Source organism: Mesoplodon densirostris, chromosome 1 (genome assembly GCF_025265405.1).
Source record: "Mesoplodon densirostris isolate mMesDen1 chromosome 1, mMesDen1 primary haplotype, whole genome shotgun sequence".
Classification (NCBI taxonomy): domain Eukaryota; kingdom Metazoa; phylum Chordata; class Mammalia; order Artiodactyla; family Ziphiidae; genus Mesoplodon; species Mesoplodon densirostris.
This window is the reverse complement of record NC_082661.1, coordinates 227,827,428-227,849,979: the sequence shown is the minus strand read 5'-3', so window position 1 is coordinate 227,849,979 and position 22,552 is coordinate 227,827,428. Positions and strand designations below refer to the sequence as shown.

The window sequence follows — 22,552 nt, the reverse complement described above, 5'->3', positions numbered from 1 at the left end:
AAAGCAAGGAAATGCTGAGGAAGCTTGCTGCTGTACTCATGGGTCAGCTGCTTTGTGCTTAATCATCGTCAGGCATGTGCTGTGAGAAACTCCAGACCTGGGGGGCTTTGCATAATGAGGTAGGTAGCAATGCCCTACACCTAATGCCAAGAGGTGATGATCTAAAACTGAAGATGTTCTCTTCCTCCAGTTATACATTTTGATAAAAAATATATTCTAGGTTTATCTTTTTGAATGGAAGTAAACCCACGTACATACATCAGTATAACTTTGTTTCCATAAGACTGCCATATAATTTTGGTGCAAATGCTAACACTCTCATGGAATTTCCATAAATTGTCATCTAATCCCATATGAGGGGGGCTGTTAAATACTACAGACTATAGTTAACTGTGGCCACAGGAGCTTGTAAGTCATTCTGAGGGCTGGGCATCTTTTCCTTTCCTTCCTCTTCTTTTCATGTTAGTGTAATAGATGCTGATAACAGCTAATGCTTACAAAGTACTTCGGATTCATGTGAGATTGTACACGTAAAGTCGTAGGTGCAACCTTTTGTCATCTCTATTCTACAGATGAAGAAACCAAGCCTAGAGGTTAAATAATTTGTCCAGAGTCAAACAACCAGCACGTGGCATGAATGCAGTGACTAGCACCCAAGTCTGTATGATTGACATTAGATCTAGGCCCTCAGCCTCCCCACTGACCTGCGAGCCAGGATGAGCAGCAATGAGCATGTCTACACCAACCGTCATCCATCTCTGCTTCTTAAACATGCTACCCAATCTTTCCTCCTGTGCAGGGGCTGCTGATCAAAAGCACAGTGCAGCACAGCACCGTGGTTGACAGCATGGCGTCCGACAACTGCCTTGAAAATCCGGCTCTACTACTGGCTCTGTGGTGTTCTCTCGGGCAGTTTCCTTAATTTCTGGGCCTCAGTCTCTTCATCTGTGAAATGGGTTATGCATACCTGCCTCACAGGGTTACCAGAAGGATTACAGAGGTACTCTATGTAATGGCTTGGCAAAGTAAGGGCTTAAAAGAATGGTGGTTATGATTAGTAAGAGAGAAGACTAGAGTACAGTAAGTCCCCTACATATGAACCTTCAAGTTGCGAATTTTGAAAGATGCAAACAGGCGTTCCATCAACATCAGGCGTGAGTGAAATTGCCGCTTGCCCTCCGTCTCCTATTGCTGACGACCCTTCAGCTCTATCCTCTCCCACCTCCTCTCCCTCCTCCAGTCATAACTCTTCTTGCCTGTTCACTCAATGCCAGACCCTGTATGCCAGCTGTTGTACTGTACTACTGTACTTTTCAAGGTATTGTATTGTAAGATTAAAAATGTTTTCTTTATTATTTGTTTTTTACATGTTATTTGTGTGTAAAGTACTATAAACCAATTACAGTACAGTATATAGAGCCGATTGTGTTATTTGGGTACCTAGACTAACTCTGTTGGACTTAAGAACAAGTTGGACTTAATGAACGCACTCTCGGAACAGGACTCGTTTGTATGTAGGGGACTTACTGTATTCTTGCTAACAACATGGCTGGCTTGAAGACTATCTTTAGTACTGGGAAAGAAAAGCTATTGACTGTCTCTAAAAGGGAGTACTGTGCTACCTTCTACTACTTAGAGGCAGTTTTGGGACACCTGTGATTTCCTTTTCATTAGATAATAGAGCCACTGGAAAGTCGTGCCAACTGGTATCACCAGCAGCCCTTCTCTGTTCTCTTTCTAGTCAGATACAGTGAGGTGATGGCTGCCACGTCCAGACAGATGCTTTTGAAAGATGGCAGTGACCTTCTCTAGGGTGCAGATTTCTTGGTTTTTCACTTGTTTTAAATGATTACCATAGGACTTCTGAGATTTATAGGCTCTATTTCCTTTGCCCTTCAAGTCTTAGATAAATATAAAGACATTCATGTAAAAGCTTTCCTCACCTCAGCTGTGACTTACGGGGCCTAAAATGTAGGAGAAAGCAGGTCTTTCTTTACTCAACTGGAGGGACCCTGCATACTGCAGTTTTGACTTCAGTAAAAAAAAAAAATGATGCATGCTGGAGAGTACTTTATAGATTAAACCAGTTTATACTGGCATACACCATATCTGTGTCCATTGACATTTATTAAAATGCTTTATCAGTAGAATTGCAAATGCCAAAGTAAAAAAGTAAGAGCACCAGATATGAAATTAGCTTAACCAAATGAAATTACATTGAGATTATTTCACATGACCAAGGGACAAAAAAAAATTTCTCTGTGGACTTTTGTATTAGATTTAAAATGAGATTAGACTTATTTAAAAATTGAAAACAACATTTATCTCAGAGTACAGGGCATTCTGATGTAGGATCAGCAACACTCAATAAAATAAATTTGGGTTTAATGCCACATCATTACTACCTTGATATATTTATAAAAAAAAACAAAAACACAGTAAAAAATTTTACTTGCGGATCTATATTTTAATGGTTTGGAACCAGAATTTTAAACTACCCCCAAAAGAAGGAATTTAAAAGTTTTTTTCTGAGGGAAGACTCTTCAATTAGCTTTCTACCACTTTTAGAATGAATTTATCTAATGGTTATTTCTACCACTACAGCAATTCTCTTTCAGATGAGATTTAATAAATTCTAATGCAGTAGTTTGATAGGTCACAAACTTAAAAATATCACATATACAAAAAATTCCAGAATGGTGACTCTTCTATTGTAATATTTATCAAATATATTAAATATATTGCTGTTTCCTTTCAACCGAACACACACTTTCTTTCAACCTAAATCATGCTTTAAAGCAGAGTTCTAACAATTTTCCTGAGGAAGCATTTGATATGGGACCCAATCACTGACACATACATGTGTACGTGTGTGCACACATGCATGCTATGTTTCCAACATCAGTTCTGAAAGGTAAATTGCTTCTCATTTACGTTCTGACTCATTCCACTTGAAAAAAAATACGCTAACATTGCATGGGCTGCCATAAGATCACCAGTTAAAGACAGAGGAAAATGTAAAAGGAAGGGTCTCTGACAAACTTCAGAAAAGTAGGACATCAATCCCAATGGGATGATGAGCAATGGAATTCACTAAACTTTCACTGCTCATAATTATGCCTGTGATTTACAAGCATGTGAAATCAGAGGCTGCCCGGCCGGGTCCTGCCCCGGCACACACTGCGTCCTCCTCCACATGCTCTTGTGGCTCCTGGGCACCTGGGCCACTGTCTATCAAGAGCCCCAGCATCAATGGGCTCAGTCACCCGGACAATCAGCAGCTTTCAGCCTTACGTCCTCTCCTCCCCCGGTAAAAGGACTGCTTCGAAAAGCATCTTTTGAAATGAGGATCCAAGCAGATAGAGAGGGACAGGAGCCCAGGCACACTTGTTCCAATGATCGACAAGTCTTTAGCTCTGTCTGCTGCGGGTGCGAGCCTCTTGGTCCTCTGACTGCCCCCTGAGAACTGGGGTGCAGAGAACGGTGTGTGTCGGCTTCCCTGGGGGGTCCACCCTGTAGGTGACAGGCGCAGGCTTGTCTTAACTGCCACACACATGCAAAGCTAAGGCTGACTTTCAGATCCTTGGTGGTCAGGGGAAGTCTGGTAAGATTAGACTAGAGTAACTTCTGGTGTAACAAGGGTTTTCAGATATAAGAGCAAACTACATATTTTAGGAACAGGAATGAGAACAGTTTTGCCAACTATCTGAATATCAAATTCCCAAAAGGAACAAAAATAGGAAAATGTAATAGGTAAAGCAATTGTCCAATTAGAATGAATTGTTGAGTTTTTTTGGAGCACAGGCTCCGGACGCGCAGGCTCAGCAGCCATGGCTCACGGGCCCAGCCGCTCCGTGGCATGTGGGATCTTCCAGGACCAGGGCACGAACCCGTGTCCCCTACATCAGCAGGCGGACTCTCAACCACTGCGCCACCAGGGAAGCCCAATTGTTGAGATTTTTAAGTGTCATTTTCCGAAACTTTCTATCAAGAATCTTACAATGCTGACAGAGTTAACTACTCATCTCCTCCCTCAGAGTGGACAAGTAATATGTGTAAGTCAGTTAAATGACAGAAGGTACAGGACAATGACAACTGGTGTCCAACCATTGGCTCTCAGTGGTCATTTCAGTAATATGACTTGGCCATGGATGGGCAGAGAAAATGTGTCTCATTCCTTATTCAACTGATCCAGGGGTCTGGCTCAGTCTAGACCAGTGCTTCTGAAATTCCCTGTAAAAGCTTTAAAAATGTACCAATGCCCGAGTCCTAACTCTACATATTCTGATTTAATTTGGGCAGTAGAATTTTCTAAAGCTCCCAGGTGGTTCTACTCTGCAGCCATTTTTGAAAACCACTGGTCTATCATCCTCAAGGACTTCAAGTGGATGAGGCTGGTTCTAGTACTTCCAGAAGTTCTGACTAGTAATTCAGATATAAGCTCAATTTAAAGATTTCAAATCACCAGGATCTTGGAATTTCCCTCTTTGGGAAAAACAACATCAACAACAAACAAGGTATATGCCCTCCCCCCGACACTAGACATACAAAATGAAGATTTTAAAGTTTGCTCACCAGTTGGACACTTGAGCCATTCTTCATAGCATCAGTATGAGTGGTCAGCTTGTACAGTGCACTAGCACCAAAGATCTAGCAAACCACTATCTAGCTTTAAAACCTATTTTTGACTTACTCTTGGCAATTTCACAAAGCTCAGTCTTCTAGGATTTGAGCTGTTGTGAATGGAATCACCTCTTCCTAAATGGCAGTTTAAATTCATATGGCATAGAGTTTACTCCATTAATCCAACTCCATAATTTATTTTCTGTAGCAGAAAGAAGTCAATTCTTTAGTGGGTGCTTTGCATTTTTGCATAAAACTTTTGCTCAGTGAAACTTATTTACACACACAGGGTACTGAAATCTCCTATAATCTGGGTGTTAGATAAAAACCAGATGCCATATTTTTAGCTTCAGTCAGGACCCATTTAGGGAGGAGTTTTCCAAGTTCCCCAAATGACTGGCTCTTTGCTGGTGGTATCAGAATCAGGGCTGGTAGAGATTTAAGGAGATCAACCAAGTCCAGCTTTTTGCCACAAAAAGGCCAGTCCTTAACCAGGTGACAGATATCCCTGTCAATTCTTAATTGACAATTAGCAGAAAAGGAATTCCAAATTCCCTTATAGCCAGCACTAGCTTTTAGAAACTCTTATAATCAAGAGTTCCTTTTGATGTCTGATTTAATATACTCATACTGGTCATGAATTAATACCATGGGGGGATCATCACTGTGGTTTGTCCTGTATTTATTTCAAACGTACCAAGGTTGGGTTTCATATACATTATTAATTCTGTAGTTTGAAAATTGCAATCAATACTTTATTCCCTCTCTTAGGATTTTTAAAACTAAAAGACTAGAGAAGTGATATGCATAATAATTTATGAAAATTCCTATTTGCATTATTAATGCAAAATGATCACTGACAAACACAGAATACACTAACTGTACACTAACATGAACAACTAACTATTCACATATCAAGAAGCCTGAACAATGACTGTGAAGTAGCTGTGATAATGTTTTCCCTTCAGAAGTCTCTGCGGGGCATACCACAAAAATCAATGGCATAATCCTAATCAACTCATGAATGTGTTGGCATCCACCCCATCAAACCAACAGTAGCCACTTCTAACACTTCCAATCTGTGACTTGTGACAGGAGTTCCTTGGAGACTGAGATAAAGGACAGTTGTTGTATAAGCTACTCGAAGTGATAAGGATGTGGTCTTGTTACTCCCTTATCAGTATACACTCAAATATCCATGTGATAGATTCCTATCTTATTGATATCACTAGTGCCAAATGCTAAGGGAATCCAAAACATGCACTTTGAAATACGTCTTTAATGTAGAAATATGTATTCTATCAATACATATGTAGAAGAATGGATTTGGAAGTTTATTTGAAGCCCCAGAAGCCCTGCAGCTCTCCTAGGAAAGGTAGGCCAAAACGGGTTCTGCAGAATTCCTAGAGGCCTGCAGAACGTACTGCAGAATCATGGCACTGTCATAACCGAGTTCGTATAATTTTACTGCATGATGAGATGTCTCAAAGTCAGAGAAGACACACTTTCATTCATATCCCAATGAATGGGTGTAAATGAAGCGGGCGTTTGAAGTAACTCTAATTAGAAGCAGGGCATTCTTTAGGCAGTTAAATTGAAGTAGAAACAAGAACATCAGTTTTTTCCTTCTTACAACAAAATTTTCAAGTATTCTGAGCCCATTTCTTTCACCTACATTTTATCATACACAGATTTTTAATACCAACATTTTAAGTAAAATAGTATTTGAAAACTATGTATTATTCTCTCAAATACCCAGAGAGATATTAACTTTTAGAGCAAATTGGCAATGTGTATTGTGGCATATGTCCTTCAACTCAGTAATGCTCTTTCTATCAGTGAATTTTAAAGAAATCATCCATGATCAGGTTAAATAATATATACAAGGGTGATAAATAACATTATTTACAATGATAAAAGGAAAATACTGGGGTTCTTCCTAAATATCTCATAATAAGGAAATGGAACACTCAAAAAAGATAAAAAACTAAGTTTTTGAGAAAAGTTTCCAAATCTGGTAACATACTCATGACATGCTGTTAGGTGAAAAAAGAAGGCTAAAAAGATGTATATATGGTTTGATTTCAATTTTATTTTAACACTTCTTAGGAAAAAAGCTATAAGAAAACATGTTCTTCTTCTGTTTCCACATTTATTAATATGGACCTGTGTTACTTTTGTAGTCAGGAAAAATTCATTTAATTTTAATATAAAAACTGGAAGAAAGTATATCAAAATGTTAATAGTGATATTCTTTAATTGATGGGATGATAGGTGATTTTTTAAATACTTTACTTTCCCCAATTTTTTATTTTATAGAGAGCATGTTTAACTTTCAAGGCAAGTAAAACACTTGTAGTGAGTAATGCACTTGCTGCTGCAGCTTTATTCCTTCCTCATGAGGTACCCCTTGCAACGAGTTCTCAGAACACATTTCAGAATGTATTTATTGAACTCTGATGTGCAAAACACTAATGCTTTATTTTAAGAGACTTTGGAATATTTGCTGTGAATTGTACTGAAAAATTTTATTGGGAGAAAGTTGAAACTACTGATTGAAACAGCTTTTCCAAATGATCTGTGTCTTGGTGCCAAAGTTCTTTTCCTTAAAGGACCACAAGTACCATAAAAAACTTCTCCTATGCAGTATGTCTTGGTGATGCTGCCACAACATGGCCTTGAGGCTGGGTGGTCCCAACAATAGGTATTCTCTGTGCTCTAACTGAGTCACCCTAATTATTTCATGTGGTAGATATTGAATAGATAGATGTTGAATATATTTATATTTTTTTCTGATTCGTTTCTGCTGGTTTTGATGTTCTTACCTTTGAATAGAGCTTAACAAAGCAAAGAGGGGCTTATTTCGATATGAGTAGCAGAGTATAAATCCTCCTTTGATTTTTTTTTTCCAGTTTCGAAAAAGATAACCGGTTCTTCCCCAATCATACTTAATTCGTTTCATTCTAAAACAGTCATGAGCTGTTAAATGTCTTAATTTAGAATGCCACAATTGGCCTTATAGCTTAGTACTGCTAATACTGTACTGGGTTACTCTCTTGTGAAATAAACTTGACAATAACTTTATTTATATACCTACTAGATTATTTTAACATGAGAATTCAAATTGGAGAAGTGGGAAAGAAGGCAATAGATGTGCTTATATATTATAAAGGTGGCTAATTATAGATAAAAATATCTGACTTACCTGTAAAAATATTGTACAGGGAAATCACAGTATAAATAGCATTTTTTTATGACACAGACTCGAACACAGATGTGGTAAAAGAATGATTTGCAATTGCCAAAGTAACCCAAAGACCTCTTTGTTTCTGCTAGCAAATGCTGATATACAATTCTAACGCCTGTTAAACAATATTTAAACAAATACTTTATAAAACCAATAATTAAGTATGTAAATTACATAGGGAAACCATGTCAAAAATATCAATCTGATTGCACTGCTTAATAGTCACCAAATAACATTAAAAATTTAATGTCATTGTCCCGATTTAGTTGCCATAATTATTGTTCCCTTATGTTGTCTCCTTATTTTCTCCTATATTATTTCTTTTATTACAAAGAAGTACCTTTAGTGAGGAGAACACTAAAATAAAATTAACATAGCCAGAGCAAAGATAAATAAAATTTAAAAAGCCAACCTTTATTCCACTTTGAACAAGTTTGTGAATGTCCAAATAAGGCTCCTTGAAAATTTCTCCTTCAGGGGTAAGTATCTTCACGTAACCTTCTTTTTCCAGAATGAAGAGACGGTGTGAGCCATCCCCACTATGCAGGGCGCCGACGGGCTGGCGCAGCCCACTCACAACCTCCTGAATACAGAAGCAGTTGTGTTTGTGCTTTCTAAACAAATTAAAGAAAACCAGTAAGCTTTTCTTGAGATGAAGGAGGTAAGGGATGCACTTAGCATCCTTTTCAAAATATATTTCCTCTAGGAATCAATGGTTTTGATAATCATGAAGGGCTGCTAACCCAAGGTCACACTCTGATTCTTTTAAATTCTTTTCAATGAAAAAAAAAAAAAAAACCAAAAAAGCCTTCTATTAGGAAGTAAAGGAGAGAATCAAAACACATATGTATTTTAAAATTTCACAAGCTCACTATCTCATCTTTCAGTGACTCTAATTAAAACTGACTTTACTCACAATAATTAAACCTTACAGAAAGGCACTCAGAGAGAAAGTTCTAAGATCTATTTATAAAACTCTGATTTGCTACTACTAATTGTGCTGAATGTTTCCACAGTGCCATAAGCTAACAACTATCATAAAATTCAAGTTTAAAACTATACTCATAAAATTCCCATGAATCAGAGAGAAGCCAAGCTCATAACAGAAGATTAGTAGTCTCAGCATTAAAAGTATTTAAGTGAATATGATTTTAGAGAAGCAAACTACCAAAAAGAAAACAAAAAGCATCTGGAGGATATAGCTGCTGGACATGAGCATAGCCAGTTGACTCATTGTTAAAACCACAAGACTTGTCGGGTTTTTTCTTTTTTTTTTCTTTTTTTTTTAAGATTAAAGAACATTTATCTTTATGAACCTGCTGATCTCTTCCACTTTGTCATATTCTTCCATCTGGTCCAAGTAGTTAGATGCTGGTCCTCTGATTTGTTTTCTTGGAAAATCTGGAAAGCACAAGCCACCATCTTTTCTTGCATAGTAAAAGCAAAACTCATCAGCAGTAGTTTGAAGGAAACCTTTAAAAATGTAAAAGGACGCCTTAGAAATATTTAGTGTCATGATAAAAACAGCACATTTGAAAGACAAAATATAGGTAAAGAATTTTTTAGGAACTATATGAATATTCTAGGGAAATATATAGACAAAAACCAAAAGGTAAGAAGAACATATTTTTTGGCTTGGGATTTCCATTTCTTTTTTAACCAAAATTTAAAAATTGCAGTAAAAGTGAAATGATATTGTATTGGATGTCTTAAAAGGCTCATATGAAACAGAATTGATATGAACACAGCATTAATCTTGTTATTGCGTTGACTCTATTTTCAAGCCTCCCTGGTTACCGTATGTTGTACTTTCAAGCTCATCTGATTACTATTCAGCACTTTTCTCCCACAGTACTATTCCTAAGAAGAACAAATTGCGATCAGGAAAGAGATAGACCATCGGGAGGCAGTTTGGCTCATTTTACAATTCTTATTGTATTGTCACTCATATATGATTAAATAATAAATTAGCTACTATCCCAAGGTCATTCATTATATGCTACAGTAAATGACTGACTCCCTGCATTGATCAAGCAATGAATTGATGCCAGTAACAGAGGCTCTATATTCAAATGTGTTGGTGCCTTTTTCTTGCTCACTTACTGGAGACAATGATTATTTTATAATACAAAAATTTTCTTTAAGATATCCTTTCAATATTCTCAAGCAGAATAGCTGACACACTACCCCTCAATGAAAAAATATTAAAACGAGCCAATACAAAAATGCAGAGTAGACTTAAAAGGATGTGAAAGACCTTTTTTTTCATTTCTTACGTAGTAAGAATTTTTATCAAATAAAAAGTTGAATAAGAAAGAAGGTCCTATTACAAAAAAAAATTTTGACATTTATTTTACAATTTGAATTAATAAGGTAGGTTTTTATTGGGGGAGGGCATATTAATTAATCAGATTCACTTCCATATTCTGATGATTTTGCTATTAAAATATGATGTTGCTATCAGAGTTGACTTTATATGATGTCCAAAATTCCTGCTTCTGGTTTCATACCTTTAATTATGCTCAAGGTCTTGATTTTTACCTAACAAATTAGATTATTATACTCCCAATCAGTTTTGTAACAAAGGCACCTGGTAACTCAGGTGAGGTTTAGAAGTTGTATAATGGATGCAAGTTTGCAAGGATTTGCAAGAACAAGAATTTGGGGACAACCAAGTGAGGCACATCAATGGAACATGAAAGACCCTAAAAAGTTGATTTTCTGTGAGCTTGACCTAGGTCCCCTCAAACCTAAAGCTAATCTTGGAATCCGTGGGTCCCAGATGGTTAAAATATAATATACATTTTGACCTAACTTTTGGGTGAAATGGATCACCCCTAAATTTCTGAGACAAACTCTTCAAGGCCAATATCTGACTCAACTACTGGGAAACATCTTGTCTTCGGGAAACTGGCAAGTAAAAGCAGATGTCCTTGGGAGTGTGTGTGTGTGTGTTGTTGGGGAGGTGGGCAGAACTGGGAAGGAGGCAAGGAGGCTGTCAGCTGGGGAGGAGGCCATCTTTCTTTGAAAAAATCCAGGGATTAGAAATTGGGGAGAGCAATGACGGCTGCAACAGCTTTTACTCATCTTCCGCAATTCACTGTTTGCAAAAGATAACTTTTCTCCTCCATTCTTTAATGGCTAAGCATCAGATGAAAACTGCCTGGTAGTGTGAAATAATTCTGTTTGAGGTAAAAAGAAGAGAAGGAAAACTGAGTTGCTAAATCAGACTTTTCACAGTTTGGGGCTAGAAGTTTTGGGGGGCTAGGTGTTTTATATATAAATATATAGAGATATATAGATATCTACATATCTATATATATTTACCTTCATGCAGGGAGTTCTCCATGTCAATCTGATGCATGCAGGAAGACTGTCATACTACGGATCTATTTATAACTGAATGTGTGAAAGAGAACTTTTGTTTTAATGTGATTATTTGCCTGCAGGGGTCACAGAAAAATTCCAAAGTGCAATTCAGAGGAAATTTTGAGTTTGCTTTTTTAAAAAAAATCTGTTTTCCAGCATTACAGTCTGCAAACCAATACCATCTTAAGGGGAAATTAATGAACAATGCCGGTGGCTAATTCCATTTTATAAGGAATTATTAGCTGGGGACAAACATGAGGAAATGAGAAATCATTTTCGAATGGAACATCTGAAGATGAATGAGTACAGATTCATAAACTCTGTCGCTCCAGAGATACTATGCTCTCTTAGCAAATTAAACAAAACAAAACAAAACAAAACCAGAATGTTAACAATGAATTATTCTGAGCTTTTTACAGTATTGAGACAAACTGAACAATCTAAGTGGGAAGAAGGGAGCCAACTCAGAAGACTTTTGCATAAAAATCCGGGCATTTTTCTGACAATGATGTTACTTTGAATGGAAACATCTAATACTTTTGTTAGTACTTTACCTTAAATGACCCGATTTTATAAGCAGGGATGAGTAAGATATATTTTCCTGTGAAGAACTCAAAGAGATCTGGTTTCAGGACATGGGGCTAACATTTATTGTCAGGGAAGATATAATTTACTGAATGGTACCCTTCTGTTTGGAAGGAAACACTGAAGAGCATTTTACTGAAGGTGTGCAGCTCACCCTGGATCATCATAATATGATGAAGCCCACTAACAATGGAAGTACACTGATGATTCCAGCAGCTGTAATTTTTTTATAACTCCTGATAATTTATCAAATGTTTTGGAACTGTAACTCTTCTCCTGGATCATAAACCCAGTCCCACTATACCACAAAGCACCCTATAAAATACTGACATGTAAATAAATATTCTCTGTGCAGTTTTCTAAGCTCTAGTTTTTCTCTGAGCATGTATGCTACAGAAAAGTTATTTTTTCCTCAGTATATATGCTGTTCATCATGATAAGGAAAAAATGAAAAAACCCTACCATCTGTAAGGCTTGCACTAGAGAGCATTTTCTAGCAGAGGGAGTAGACATTGGTGTATTCATATATCCGCTCTGGTTTGCTCTCTTGGGCACTGATGAGACACACGTGTAAGATATCTGACTCGGTCAGGAGTGGCTGTGGACTCAAGAAACTCAGTAGAATCAAATTCTTGACCTTGGCCTCTTTAGCAATGGGATTAAACCAATTGAACTAATTGTGCACAGACAGATACTTCACACTACCATAACCTACAGATGAGATATCATGGTCCAAGAGTGATAAAAATCACTATGATAACAAGTATAAAGGGAGAAGCAAGGCCCAGAGATGTCCTTTCCTATCCTTTCCACAGAGGGTAGTTATTAGGTCATCGTTTAGTGAACAGCAAAGCATCTCCTCTGTTCCTCGTAATTCAGGCAAAAGACCCATGGTATTGAGAATAGAGTTCCTGTGTTTTTTTTTTTTTAATGAAATTTGGGTATTTTTTTAAGAAGTTTTAAGAGTTTATCTCCCTAAGTAAAGTCACAACAGGAGAATATTATGATTAATAAAACTCTAGTGTATCCTCACTGTAGTGATTTTTAACTTCCTTTTTTCATTTTTGTGGAAATAAGCAGACCATGAATGTTTCTGAATTAAAGTTTCTAGAGAGTAGCTGTCTTTCAGGTATACGTGTATCCCAAAATGAGTGGCACTTTCTTAAAGCCAAGAGGGTGAAGCAAAGGGATAGACCGTTTATGTGTTTAATTCTTTACGTATTGGGCAGTGGGGGAAGAAAGGAAGATGTCTCTAGAATTATTTTCTCTCTTTCAACCCCTTTCAGCAGTTCCCTTCTCTTAGCAAACTACAACCCTTAAGGTCCCTTCCTCTTCATGTTTTTGATTTGCAGAAAGATGAGGCTAACAATGAGGATAGTAAAAAAATAAAAATAAAAGAATCACGAAGTAGCTGTTTTTTACAAATTTGAACTCCGGAGAAAGGCAATCCATGTCATTAAATAGACTTAAGAAGGTGAAATTATTACAAATTTTGAGCAATTTCTGAAAAACGAGTGTTCTAGAATTCTAAAGAGCCTTCTCTGCTGGGGGCCAGGGCTGTGGGGAGGATTATCATCTGATTCATCATACTTTAGAAAATGGTAACCTACGTGCCAAGGATCAGTCTGGCTAACAAATTGATCAACCTAAGTAACACAAAGAGTGTGTTATTACAGCTCACTTTTGGGACAAGTATTTAGAGCAATTATTAGCATTTGATGGATGCAGAGGAAGCCCCCTCTGCTCGTTGCTAAAGACTGCTGGCCTGGCCCTGAAAAGTACCCTTGCTGCTCCAGCCACCACTGGAGTGGAGCTTTCATCTGGTTATCTTTCAAGGCAGCCTGGGTGGCCACCAAAAGCACTTGACATCTTGATGCACTTCAGCAGTTTTACATATATACAAACTTTGTAGAAAAATAAATTTGTCATTCGTCACCACATATGTTGATCTGGGGAGTGAGGTGCTTGCAGCTCTGGCTCCTGAGTTGTTTGCTGTGCTCTCTCTTTCAGTGGATATTGCTTTTTTTTGTTTGTTCTGGAAGCTAAAATACCTTCAAATATAGGAAGCACCTTACACATGAGTCTCTAAATCCAGCCTAGTGGTATTTATCGCAAGTAGATAAAGGTAGATAAAAATGTCCACTGTCAATACCATTTTCAATTTATAGTGGTAAAGGCAAACCTTCCAGACTGGAAATTTGCAGCAAAACTTTATGGGACCTAATCTGTTATCGCTTCTCGGCAGGCCATCTAGGCAACCGTGACCTATTCTACTTTGCTTTGGGGAATGTGATAAAGAGAAAGAAACAGCTGGTTTAAGGAAAGCCTTAGAAACATGGCTATAGTTTAAAAAAACAATAATAATATTTTCACATTGAATGGGTTTAGATACTTGTTATGGTACACCAAAGGAAGCAAGCAACCCTAGTCAAAATGTTTTCTTAGGCTATTAAGAGAGCTCTATAAAAAATACAAAAATCTACACTTTTCTGGGTCAGAGAAAAAAGTAAAATGTGCATGGCAGTTAAAAAAAATTCTCCAAGTGCATCCTACAGTTCTTAAAGTTTGTCTTGTCCTTCAGTGCCATTGAGTTTTATAAACTGTTAGTTTCAGTAGATTTGTTTGTGTGTGACACTGCCTAACTAAACAGAATCGGTCTCGTTAAATTCGGTTCTACCTCTATGTTGATTCTTCCAACCTAAAGCAACAACCACCAAGGTTTACAAGCTTCTGATGGTAAAATTAATCAATGCCCAAGAGCCTATATGTTTATTAGGGTCCAAAAGATGATAGTGACCAGGTATATCTGGGACATTATAAGCATAAGAACTTGAAATTCTTTTAGCCTATCACTTTCTCATAGTACAAGTTTGGTTACGGCCTTTAACTTCTCCTGAGGCTCAGTTTTCCTCATCTGTCAAATGGAAATGACCAGACCTTTCCTATCTACCTCACAGGGTTTATGAGGAGCAAATTAGTCATTATATATGAAAGTGCTTTGTAAGGTGTTACTTTTGGGGGCCTTTATTTAAGGAACTACCTTAAAAGTCGGTGGACAATCTGCACTTATGTAGCAGCTGTGTAGAAGGGGAAGCTGTCTTGATATCAGCGCTGATGACTAACGACACCAACAAGAAATTTGTGCTGATAATCCAGAGTGTGTCAAGATTACCAGCTGTATTATCCATTTAACAAGAAATGTTAAACACTTCAACAAAACAATGTATTGTTTGTAGGCTGAAATGACAGCAGCAATTTTAGCAGCAATCAAAGGTTCCAAGTTTGGAACAGTTCATTATGAGGTAAAAATAGATACTTTGAAAGGCAGATACATGTTACACTCTCCTAAGCAAGCATTTAGGAACAGGTATCTTGGAAAGCTATTCTGCAGGAGTTGATTTAATGTATCTATTTTTACCTGGAACATGGCCTCGGCAAGTGTAAAAGAATTCTTTGCAATAGTCTTTGCAGAGCAGGGGAAGGGCCAGGTCTCTTTCCAAGGATTCTGTCTCAGGTGAGAGGAACAGGCTCTGAGAATGTGGAGAGCAAAGTGCACATTTGACTTCCTCCAGTAACTTCCCGCATTCTGTGTTGTTGGTAACAGAAAACATCTGAAAGCCATAAATCAGAAACAAACTTCTTTTTATTCCATGAAGTTAGGTTTAGTTATGTTTTTTGGTCATCATGGAAAGAGAAAAGTGTCATTTAGCTTTTGTCTGCAAAGAATCACCAAGTCACAATACAGTATGCCTTTATAAGGACACAAGTGCAGTCTCTTGGGTTGGGATGGGAGGGCAAAGGGTAGGGATGCACAGACATGCTTCTTACTCTTGCAAATCCAAGTCTGTTTATCTGTCCTTCAGGTGTGAAAAATTAGATGACAATTATGTATAGATTCTTTAACCCTTTTTCTTACTCTGCCTCAAAGTATACACTGACTGATAATTTAACTTTAAAACTCCAAATACCTTTATCCAACGGTATGTAAAGCAACTTTTAAGACATGGCTTATTTGTGTCTTGGGTAAAAATCTATTTCACTTCTGAAATTCCTAACGACATTCTCAAAGATATTACTTGCATTACATTGTTCTCATTTTAATTAATTTTCAATATACAGATTGCATAGGGAAAGTTTTCTAAAGTGGGGGGAAATATCGCCCTTTCATGTTCTATAAAAATAATACCTGAAGCTGAGTCAAACAGGTTTAAGACCAATTTTTATTATTCATTGTATTTTAGCCAGGAAAAATTTTCTAACTAGTTCCTCAGGTATGTTATATACATGAAAAACACAAGAGTTTAATAAAAGTGATTTTGTATAGTATTTAGTGAGTTTCAATGAAAAAGGGCATACTTTTATCTTTGTTTATACAGTATTATTATGTTTTTATATCAATAAGACTAATTTGAGAGTTACTGATTCATTGAGGTTAGTAATTTGCAGATAAAATAGGTTTCAGTGTCTAGTACTAACTTTAAGAACCTGACTTCAGGACCTCCTCTAATAAATATAGAATATCAGCACAATATTTGAGATGTGAAATGTAGTGCTGTCTAAATTAAGCATTGATTTTTCATATTAAAAAAACACCATATGGTGTTAAAAAACACCATAATGGGATTGAATTTTATGTTTTCCCAGTTTATATAACTATGTTTATACTTAATTATTTCTTTAGAACTAAGAACTGAAATTAACATTTTAAACTCTAGATCACTGCTTAAAGCAAATATTTCATTCTTAAGTTGAGATTCTAATTTGAGTAAATTGAGTGAATCATATGGCTTCTATTTTTTAGGATAAAGATACTCTAAGTGATCACAAAATTTGGATCTGAAAGAGCAAAGCAACTAAAAAAAATTGTTGAATACAAGGTATGCTGAAATTTAAAAAGTCCAATAGAAGCTACCCTGTTTTGGAAAAAAAATATATGTGTATAAATATGATGAGTCGTAACTATCTACAATATTCAGAAAAGTTATTATTAATCACAATTATGTTTGCATTTTGGTTTTTATCAATTTATTTAAATGACAATAGCTTAAATGGTTAAAGTTTTCTAAGGGGAAACATACACCAGACACTTAGAATTTGCATTCCAAGAATGTTTTAAATGTCTTTTGTTGTCCATACTCTGGCAGACCTCACCAGATCTATTCAATATTAATACTGTTCAACTTTGTTCTGTTTGTTTATCATACAGCAGTCCACTAAGAACAAAACAACTGCAGGATGCTGAAGCCACCGCTTTTGCTGGCTGAAAAACTGGAATGTAATTACCTTTGGTTTTATGGAGAACATGCATGCTTCAATTTTTTTATAGCTGAAACAAAATGATCCCCATATACTCTCCCAGCTGCTATCCAGGAAGAGCTTGATTTTAGGGCCTCAAGAATTTTGTCTTTTACAATTTTTGGAATGTGTCCTGGCCACAAAATCTCTCATCAAAAGTGCAGAAATAGGATTCAATAAATTATCTGAAATCAAGTCTAATATTATTCTTTGTAAAGTTTCATGCTGTTCCAACCCGGCAGGATGGTAACATTTTGCTCTGTGTGAGGTCTGCAGTGTAAATACCTATTTGAAGATAGATAGAGCCATCATTCTGGCTTTGGTTTCAATGAACCAATAGTCTTACTGAAGTCAATTAAACTGACTCAGCCCAAGCTGCAGCGCTGTTTTAGACAGATGAGTGCTGCTGTGTGTAGGGTATTTTTTTCTTCTTTTTTGCCTAAGTGTCTGTGTCTATACAGGCCCTTAACTTTATGTCTGACAATGTCATCAATCTTAGGAAGAAATTTAAGCTAATATCCTGTTTCAATTTTTAAAAGCCATATACGAAACCATCAAATTATAGCGGTTTAAACTAAATATACTTTGGAAATCATGTAAAACTTCGAATCATTATTACAGTGTGCCTAGTAATGATTGTGGCTGTGGCTGACTAATTTATAACATCTGGCAGGTCATCCTCTAATCTTCAGCCACATGCAAGTAAAATCCATACAAGGAAGGTAAGATAAATCCTGGAATACACAGTGAAGCGTGGCCTACAACTACAGTTTATCAACAAATAGTAAAATGGGTGACAGAGACCTTCTGTATTTCCCTTTATTTATCAAGTAACTAAAGAGAGAGGATAAAAAGGCACCCACATGGGTTCGATGAGGGGCAAAAGGAGAAAATACGGGACAGTATATTAAGATGATGCCTTAAGATCACTTGGTACACAAAAAGTTATTTCTAAAACTCATATGCCTACAAGGTTGTTCAGCTGTTGGGTAGAACACATGCGTCTCTGGACTGTAGTGCTGGATTATGTCATTAAAGAGTTCAGTTTCAATTTTAGGCTAATATGTAAATAGATCATTGTACTAAGGCAGCTGTTAAAGGGACCCCAGGATGAGTTATTTGTTTAGTTGGATGTGTTCAACAATAGCCTTTGTCCCTGAAAGAGCCAGAGCAAACAAATGATTGTAAAAGGGCACACTTGAAAACAATTACTTTTCACCCATTCCTTGACAGCTTTGGCTGTGAAACCACCCAAGGTAGAGAGAGCTTCTATGCCTCTGTGGCTACAAGTTAAGTTTTAGAAATGGGGGTATTTCAGTTGGTTGCAGATTCAATTTGGCTAATGGGAATTAGATCCTTTTAGCATCTTGTATTTAGGAGCTGCAAAAATATTGCTAAGACAATATAACTTCCTAGATATTGGCAGTACTTATTTGTAACAGTAGTTAACCATCTTGTTACAGTACAGAAAACTATGAAAATATACAAAGAAATGAAAATATAGAATAACTTAGAAGAATAATACCATGGCTAAAGAACTGAACTCAATTACATTCAATGGTTCATTACATATTAAAGAAAATGGGTTAGCCTGGAAACTGGACTTAATCGTACAGCTAAGCATGATCAATATTCTATCCAGTTTGCTACTATCTATTTGTCTATGAAGTTTCTTCACTTAGGAAAAAGCTACTCCTGTAGTTTCTTGAAAAGTTGCAGAAACCTTTCTGGGGAAAATTTTATTTTTTCATGAACAAAAAAAGGGCCCTTTCAAATAGCCATCATCTCTCCTGCACACACATTATGAAATAAGACCCTAACATATATTATAAGCCAGGAAGGCTTAGGGGGAAAAAAAGGGAAACACTGAAGTTTATTATAAAATAACATGTTTTAAAAACTATTAAAACTTGAGAACTAACATGGGTCAAGAATTCATATGCATAACTATATCAAATCCCTGATTGGAACAATTTGAGTATTGTTGGCTTATAAACCACTCGTAATGGAACCAGCAAAGTCTAGTGTACCAGATTTAATTCAGACACATTTTCCAAATGAGTAGGGGTTTGTTGGAGATTGGAAGCACATAAAATGGAAAGGAATGTGGATAGCTAACGTGGCAGAATGATTCCTAAAGAATGATTTCTTAAAAAAAAATTTATATAATTTCTCTTAAGGGTTATAACTCCCCTCAGTCTCAGGTCCACCCACCCCCGCCCCCAGCTCCCCACTACATTTAGTTAAGAAAAAGTTTTCACTCCTCCTGTACCTGGAAGAGTTCAGTATTGCAGGGGTCTGAGGATCATTGGTATATTCATAGCGTATATCGCACACGGGGAGGCTTAATGCCAAATATTTCGAATCCTTTCTCTCAATTTCCTGGTTCCGTCCGGCTCCTGGTAAAAACCCTGGAGCTGATGTGAATGTAGCGATTTTGTACTTTAATTCAATTACAACACAGGAGCTTAATGACATTGTTTGGAACAAAATGCGGGAATATCTGTTCCCTGAATCTCAGACTACTGCTGCATGTGGTAAGAATAAAGAGAGAGTTACAGCTGAAAACCTGCAGCAAGACAGTACTCACTCAGCTGGGAATAGAGGGAGTTGGACAAATGCTCCCTCAAAAGGCATGAACATTTGGACAGAGCTGGGGACTGAAAGAGAATGATGTTCTCTAGTTTCACCCATTAGTGAACCAACTAACAAACACAATGGTGTTGTTGTTATTCTTTTGCCATAAGCAACAGGACTCTGTGTGTGGGCAGCAGTTTAGTGGGGAAGAGGATAAGTCGACCCCTTTTTGTCCTATTGATTTTTTCCTATTTGCATGACTTGAGCAAATTAAATGATGCAATATGGCTTTTTGTTACAAAACAAAGTGAGAGATACCACCCAGACACATATGTTGATTCGTAGGAGCTGTTTACATGAGAATAGAGTGAAATCTACCGTGAACTGAGCATAAAAATTAGATTCAGCCTGGGTTTTTTTTTTTTTTTAATGCCTGGGCCAGCAAGACTGAAGCACAAGTTTTCCAAGAGTCTCTCAGACCTTGACAACTGCAGTGCTGTAACAGAGGAATTATTAATTAAACCTAAACTGGGGGAAGGGGGGGCAAAGACACCTGATTGTTTATTTCACGCGCAGGGATTGTTAATGACTGATCCCCGGGAGTCTTTCCTTGGAATGCAGTCGAGAACACACATTACTGCAACCCAGGGCAAGAAAGATGTTGCAAACTCAAATATAAGTATGTCTTTACACCCAACCAACACTATTTTCATATTTGTTTAAACTTATTAACATCGGGAAAATGTAAATGCCATTACCCCTAAAACAAGTTTCTGGAGAAGATCTTCCTAGACAACTAACTACCATTGAAAACCCGAATTTATAATGTTACAAAACGTGACAGGAGGAGAATCGCCTCGGTTTTACGTGATAAACATGCCCCAGCAAAATCTTTCGCCAATTTTGGGGTTCTAAACTGGAGTACCAGGAGTTCCTTTTCGCTCTTTAACTATTGTAATGCAAGACACCCCCCCCACAACGGGTCTGGGGATCATAAACCAACCGTGCTTCAACATCCTTTACGATTCAATCCTCTCTCTAACCGAGCACGTGGAGAAACTGCACAAATCTTTTTACCCTAGAAAAATAAACCAGAAACCACAGCCACCTTCATTTACAGCTTTACCGCAACCAATGCCCGATTCGATCCAAAACACACCGTTAATCGCGATTCTTATAAAATATTTACCCAGCCCAGAATGCGGGTACCACATAAGCTTCTCTTTTCTGAGACAGGCAGTTTTGCACAGCATCCCGACCGGAGACTCTTGGGGGCAGGAGAGGTATCTGCGCATCCCAGAGGAACACACAACGAATCACGCTAGCGCTTTAGAAAAGTTATCGAAAAGAACTCCCCAGAGAAGTTTCGCCCCTCTTCCAGTCACCAGCATTGCCGATGACACAAGGCACCCCACCCAGCCAGTATGCCAGTCTCGCAGCTGCGAGGCGGGTGCGTGCCTACCTTGCTATCCAGACGCCCCAGCCCGGGGCTGTCACTCCGCAGGCAGCAGGACAGCCGAGGGTAGAAGCCACCGCACAGCATCTCTCCCCCACTCAGCAGCTCCAGCTGGGACATCATCCGCCTATCTCTCCTTTTCAGGCGCTTCGGAGGGCTCCCATTCAGGCACCTTCTCCTCCTCGCTCCGCTCCCTTCGCTTCTTTCCCCAAACTTAGCATCTCCTTCAAAGAAGCCCAGAGCCACGGCTAACAGCAGCAGCTTAAAAGAGAGCATCTTCAGCATCGCCTGCCCCGCGCGGCAGGGGCTGGGCGCGGGAGGATGGGGGGGGAAGGCCACTGCCCAGCAGGGGCACTAGGGCGCAGCTCCAGGAGGAGGCTGCGGGGCGGCAGGACACTCGAGAGGCAGAGAGAGGGGGCGCGGGCGAGAAGATGCAGAGCGATGCAACTTGGCAAAAAATAAAAGACGAGGCGATGGGCCCAATGCCTCAGGGGAGCCCGAGGACCGAGATAAAGTGCGGTTGACACCGTTTGCGGTGGTGCCAGTGTCAGCTGGGTGGGGGGCTTTCTGGTGCGGCTGAGGAGTGGGAAGAGGGGAAGGAGTTGGAAGAGGAGGAGGTAGAAGAGGAGAAGACGGCCACAGAGGTTCACTTGTCCGTGTAACGGGAGTTGTTTAGGTGAGACAGTAGTGGCAGGAACAGAAACGGCGGCGGCGGCGGCGGGGCAGGCGGAGGCAGGGCCAGCGCTGGGCTCTAGATGATGCTGAGGTCTCCTCTGCCGGCGGCTGCAGCTTCTCACACAGCCTCTCATGTTTCGTTCCCTCTTTTCTTCTTCTTTTTAACTAGCGCGCGGGGAGGTGCTGCCACCGCGCGCCCCTTGACGTCACCGCTGCTCGCGCGCCCCCGCCCGGGTTGGGGGGAGGGGAGGGGGCGGCCCCGGCGGCCTCCGGGGTGCGGTGGGGAGGGGCCGCGGGCCGCGGCGGCGGCGGCGGCGGCGGCGGCGGCGGCGGCGGCGGGCGGCGGGCGGCGGGCGGCGGGCGGCGGGCGGAGGGGGAGGGCCCGGCGGAGTCCTCGGAGCCAGCCTGGAGGGCGCGGGACGCCGCGCGCCCGCTTGGCCGCGCCGTCCGGGTGGGGGCGTGCACGGCCCTGGTGCCCCCGGCCGGCCCGCCTGGGACTGGGGCGCGGCCCGGTGGCTCCCCGCCCGCTGCTCGCTCCTCGCGCAGCCCCTCCGTGCGACCCCGGGCGTGAGGCGGCCGCGCTGAGGAGCCGAGAGAAAGTGAGTAAGAGAGGGCTGCGGGAGGCGAGAAGGGATGGGACCCTTCCAGGGCCTCCCCTGCCCCGGTCCCGGTCCGCGCCTCTCCCGGGAGGGAGGATGAGCCGTGTGGGCTGGAGTTGGCGGGAG

At 39.3% G+C, this 22,552-nt stretch overlaps 1 protein-coding gene across 2 annotated transcripts in view; it reads right to left on the bottom strand.

Moving 5' to 3' along the window:
- Nucleotides 1-21,444, bottom strand: part of HHIP (hedgehog interacting protein) — a 95,962-nt gene extending 74,518 nt beyond the window's left edge. For both annotated transcript variants that reach the window (XM_060115801.1, XM_060115792.1), the window contains exons 1-4: nt 21,159-21,444; nt 15,243-15,435; nt 9,187-9,343; nt 8,283-8,484 (exon numbers count right to left, since the gene is read on the bottom strand). In XM_060115801.1, the coding sequence (XP_059971784.1) occupies nt 8,283-8,484; nt 9,187-9,343; nt 15,243-15,435; nt 21,159-21,437 (831 nt within the window). In that variant the 5' untranslated portion in view covers nt 21,438-21,444. The remainder of the gene's footprint in view (nt 1-8,282; nt 8,485-9,186; nt 9,344-15,242; nt 15,436-21,158) is intronic.
- Nucleotides 21,445-22,552: the final 1,108 nt, after the last annotated feature.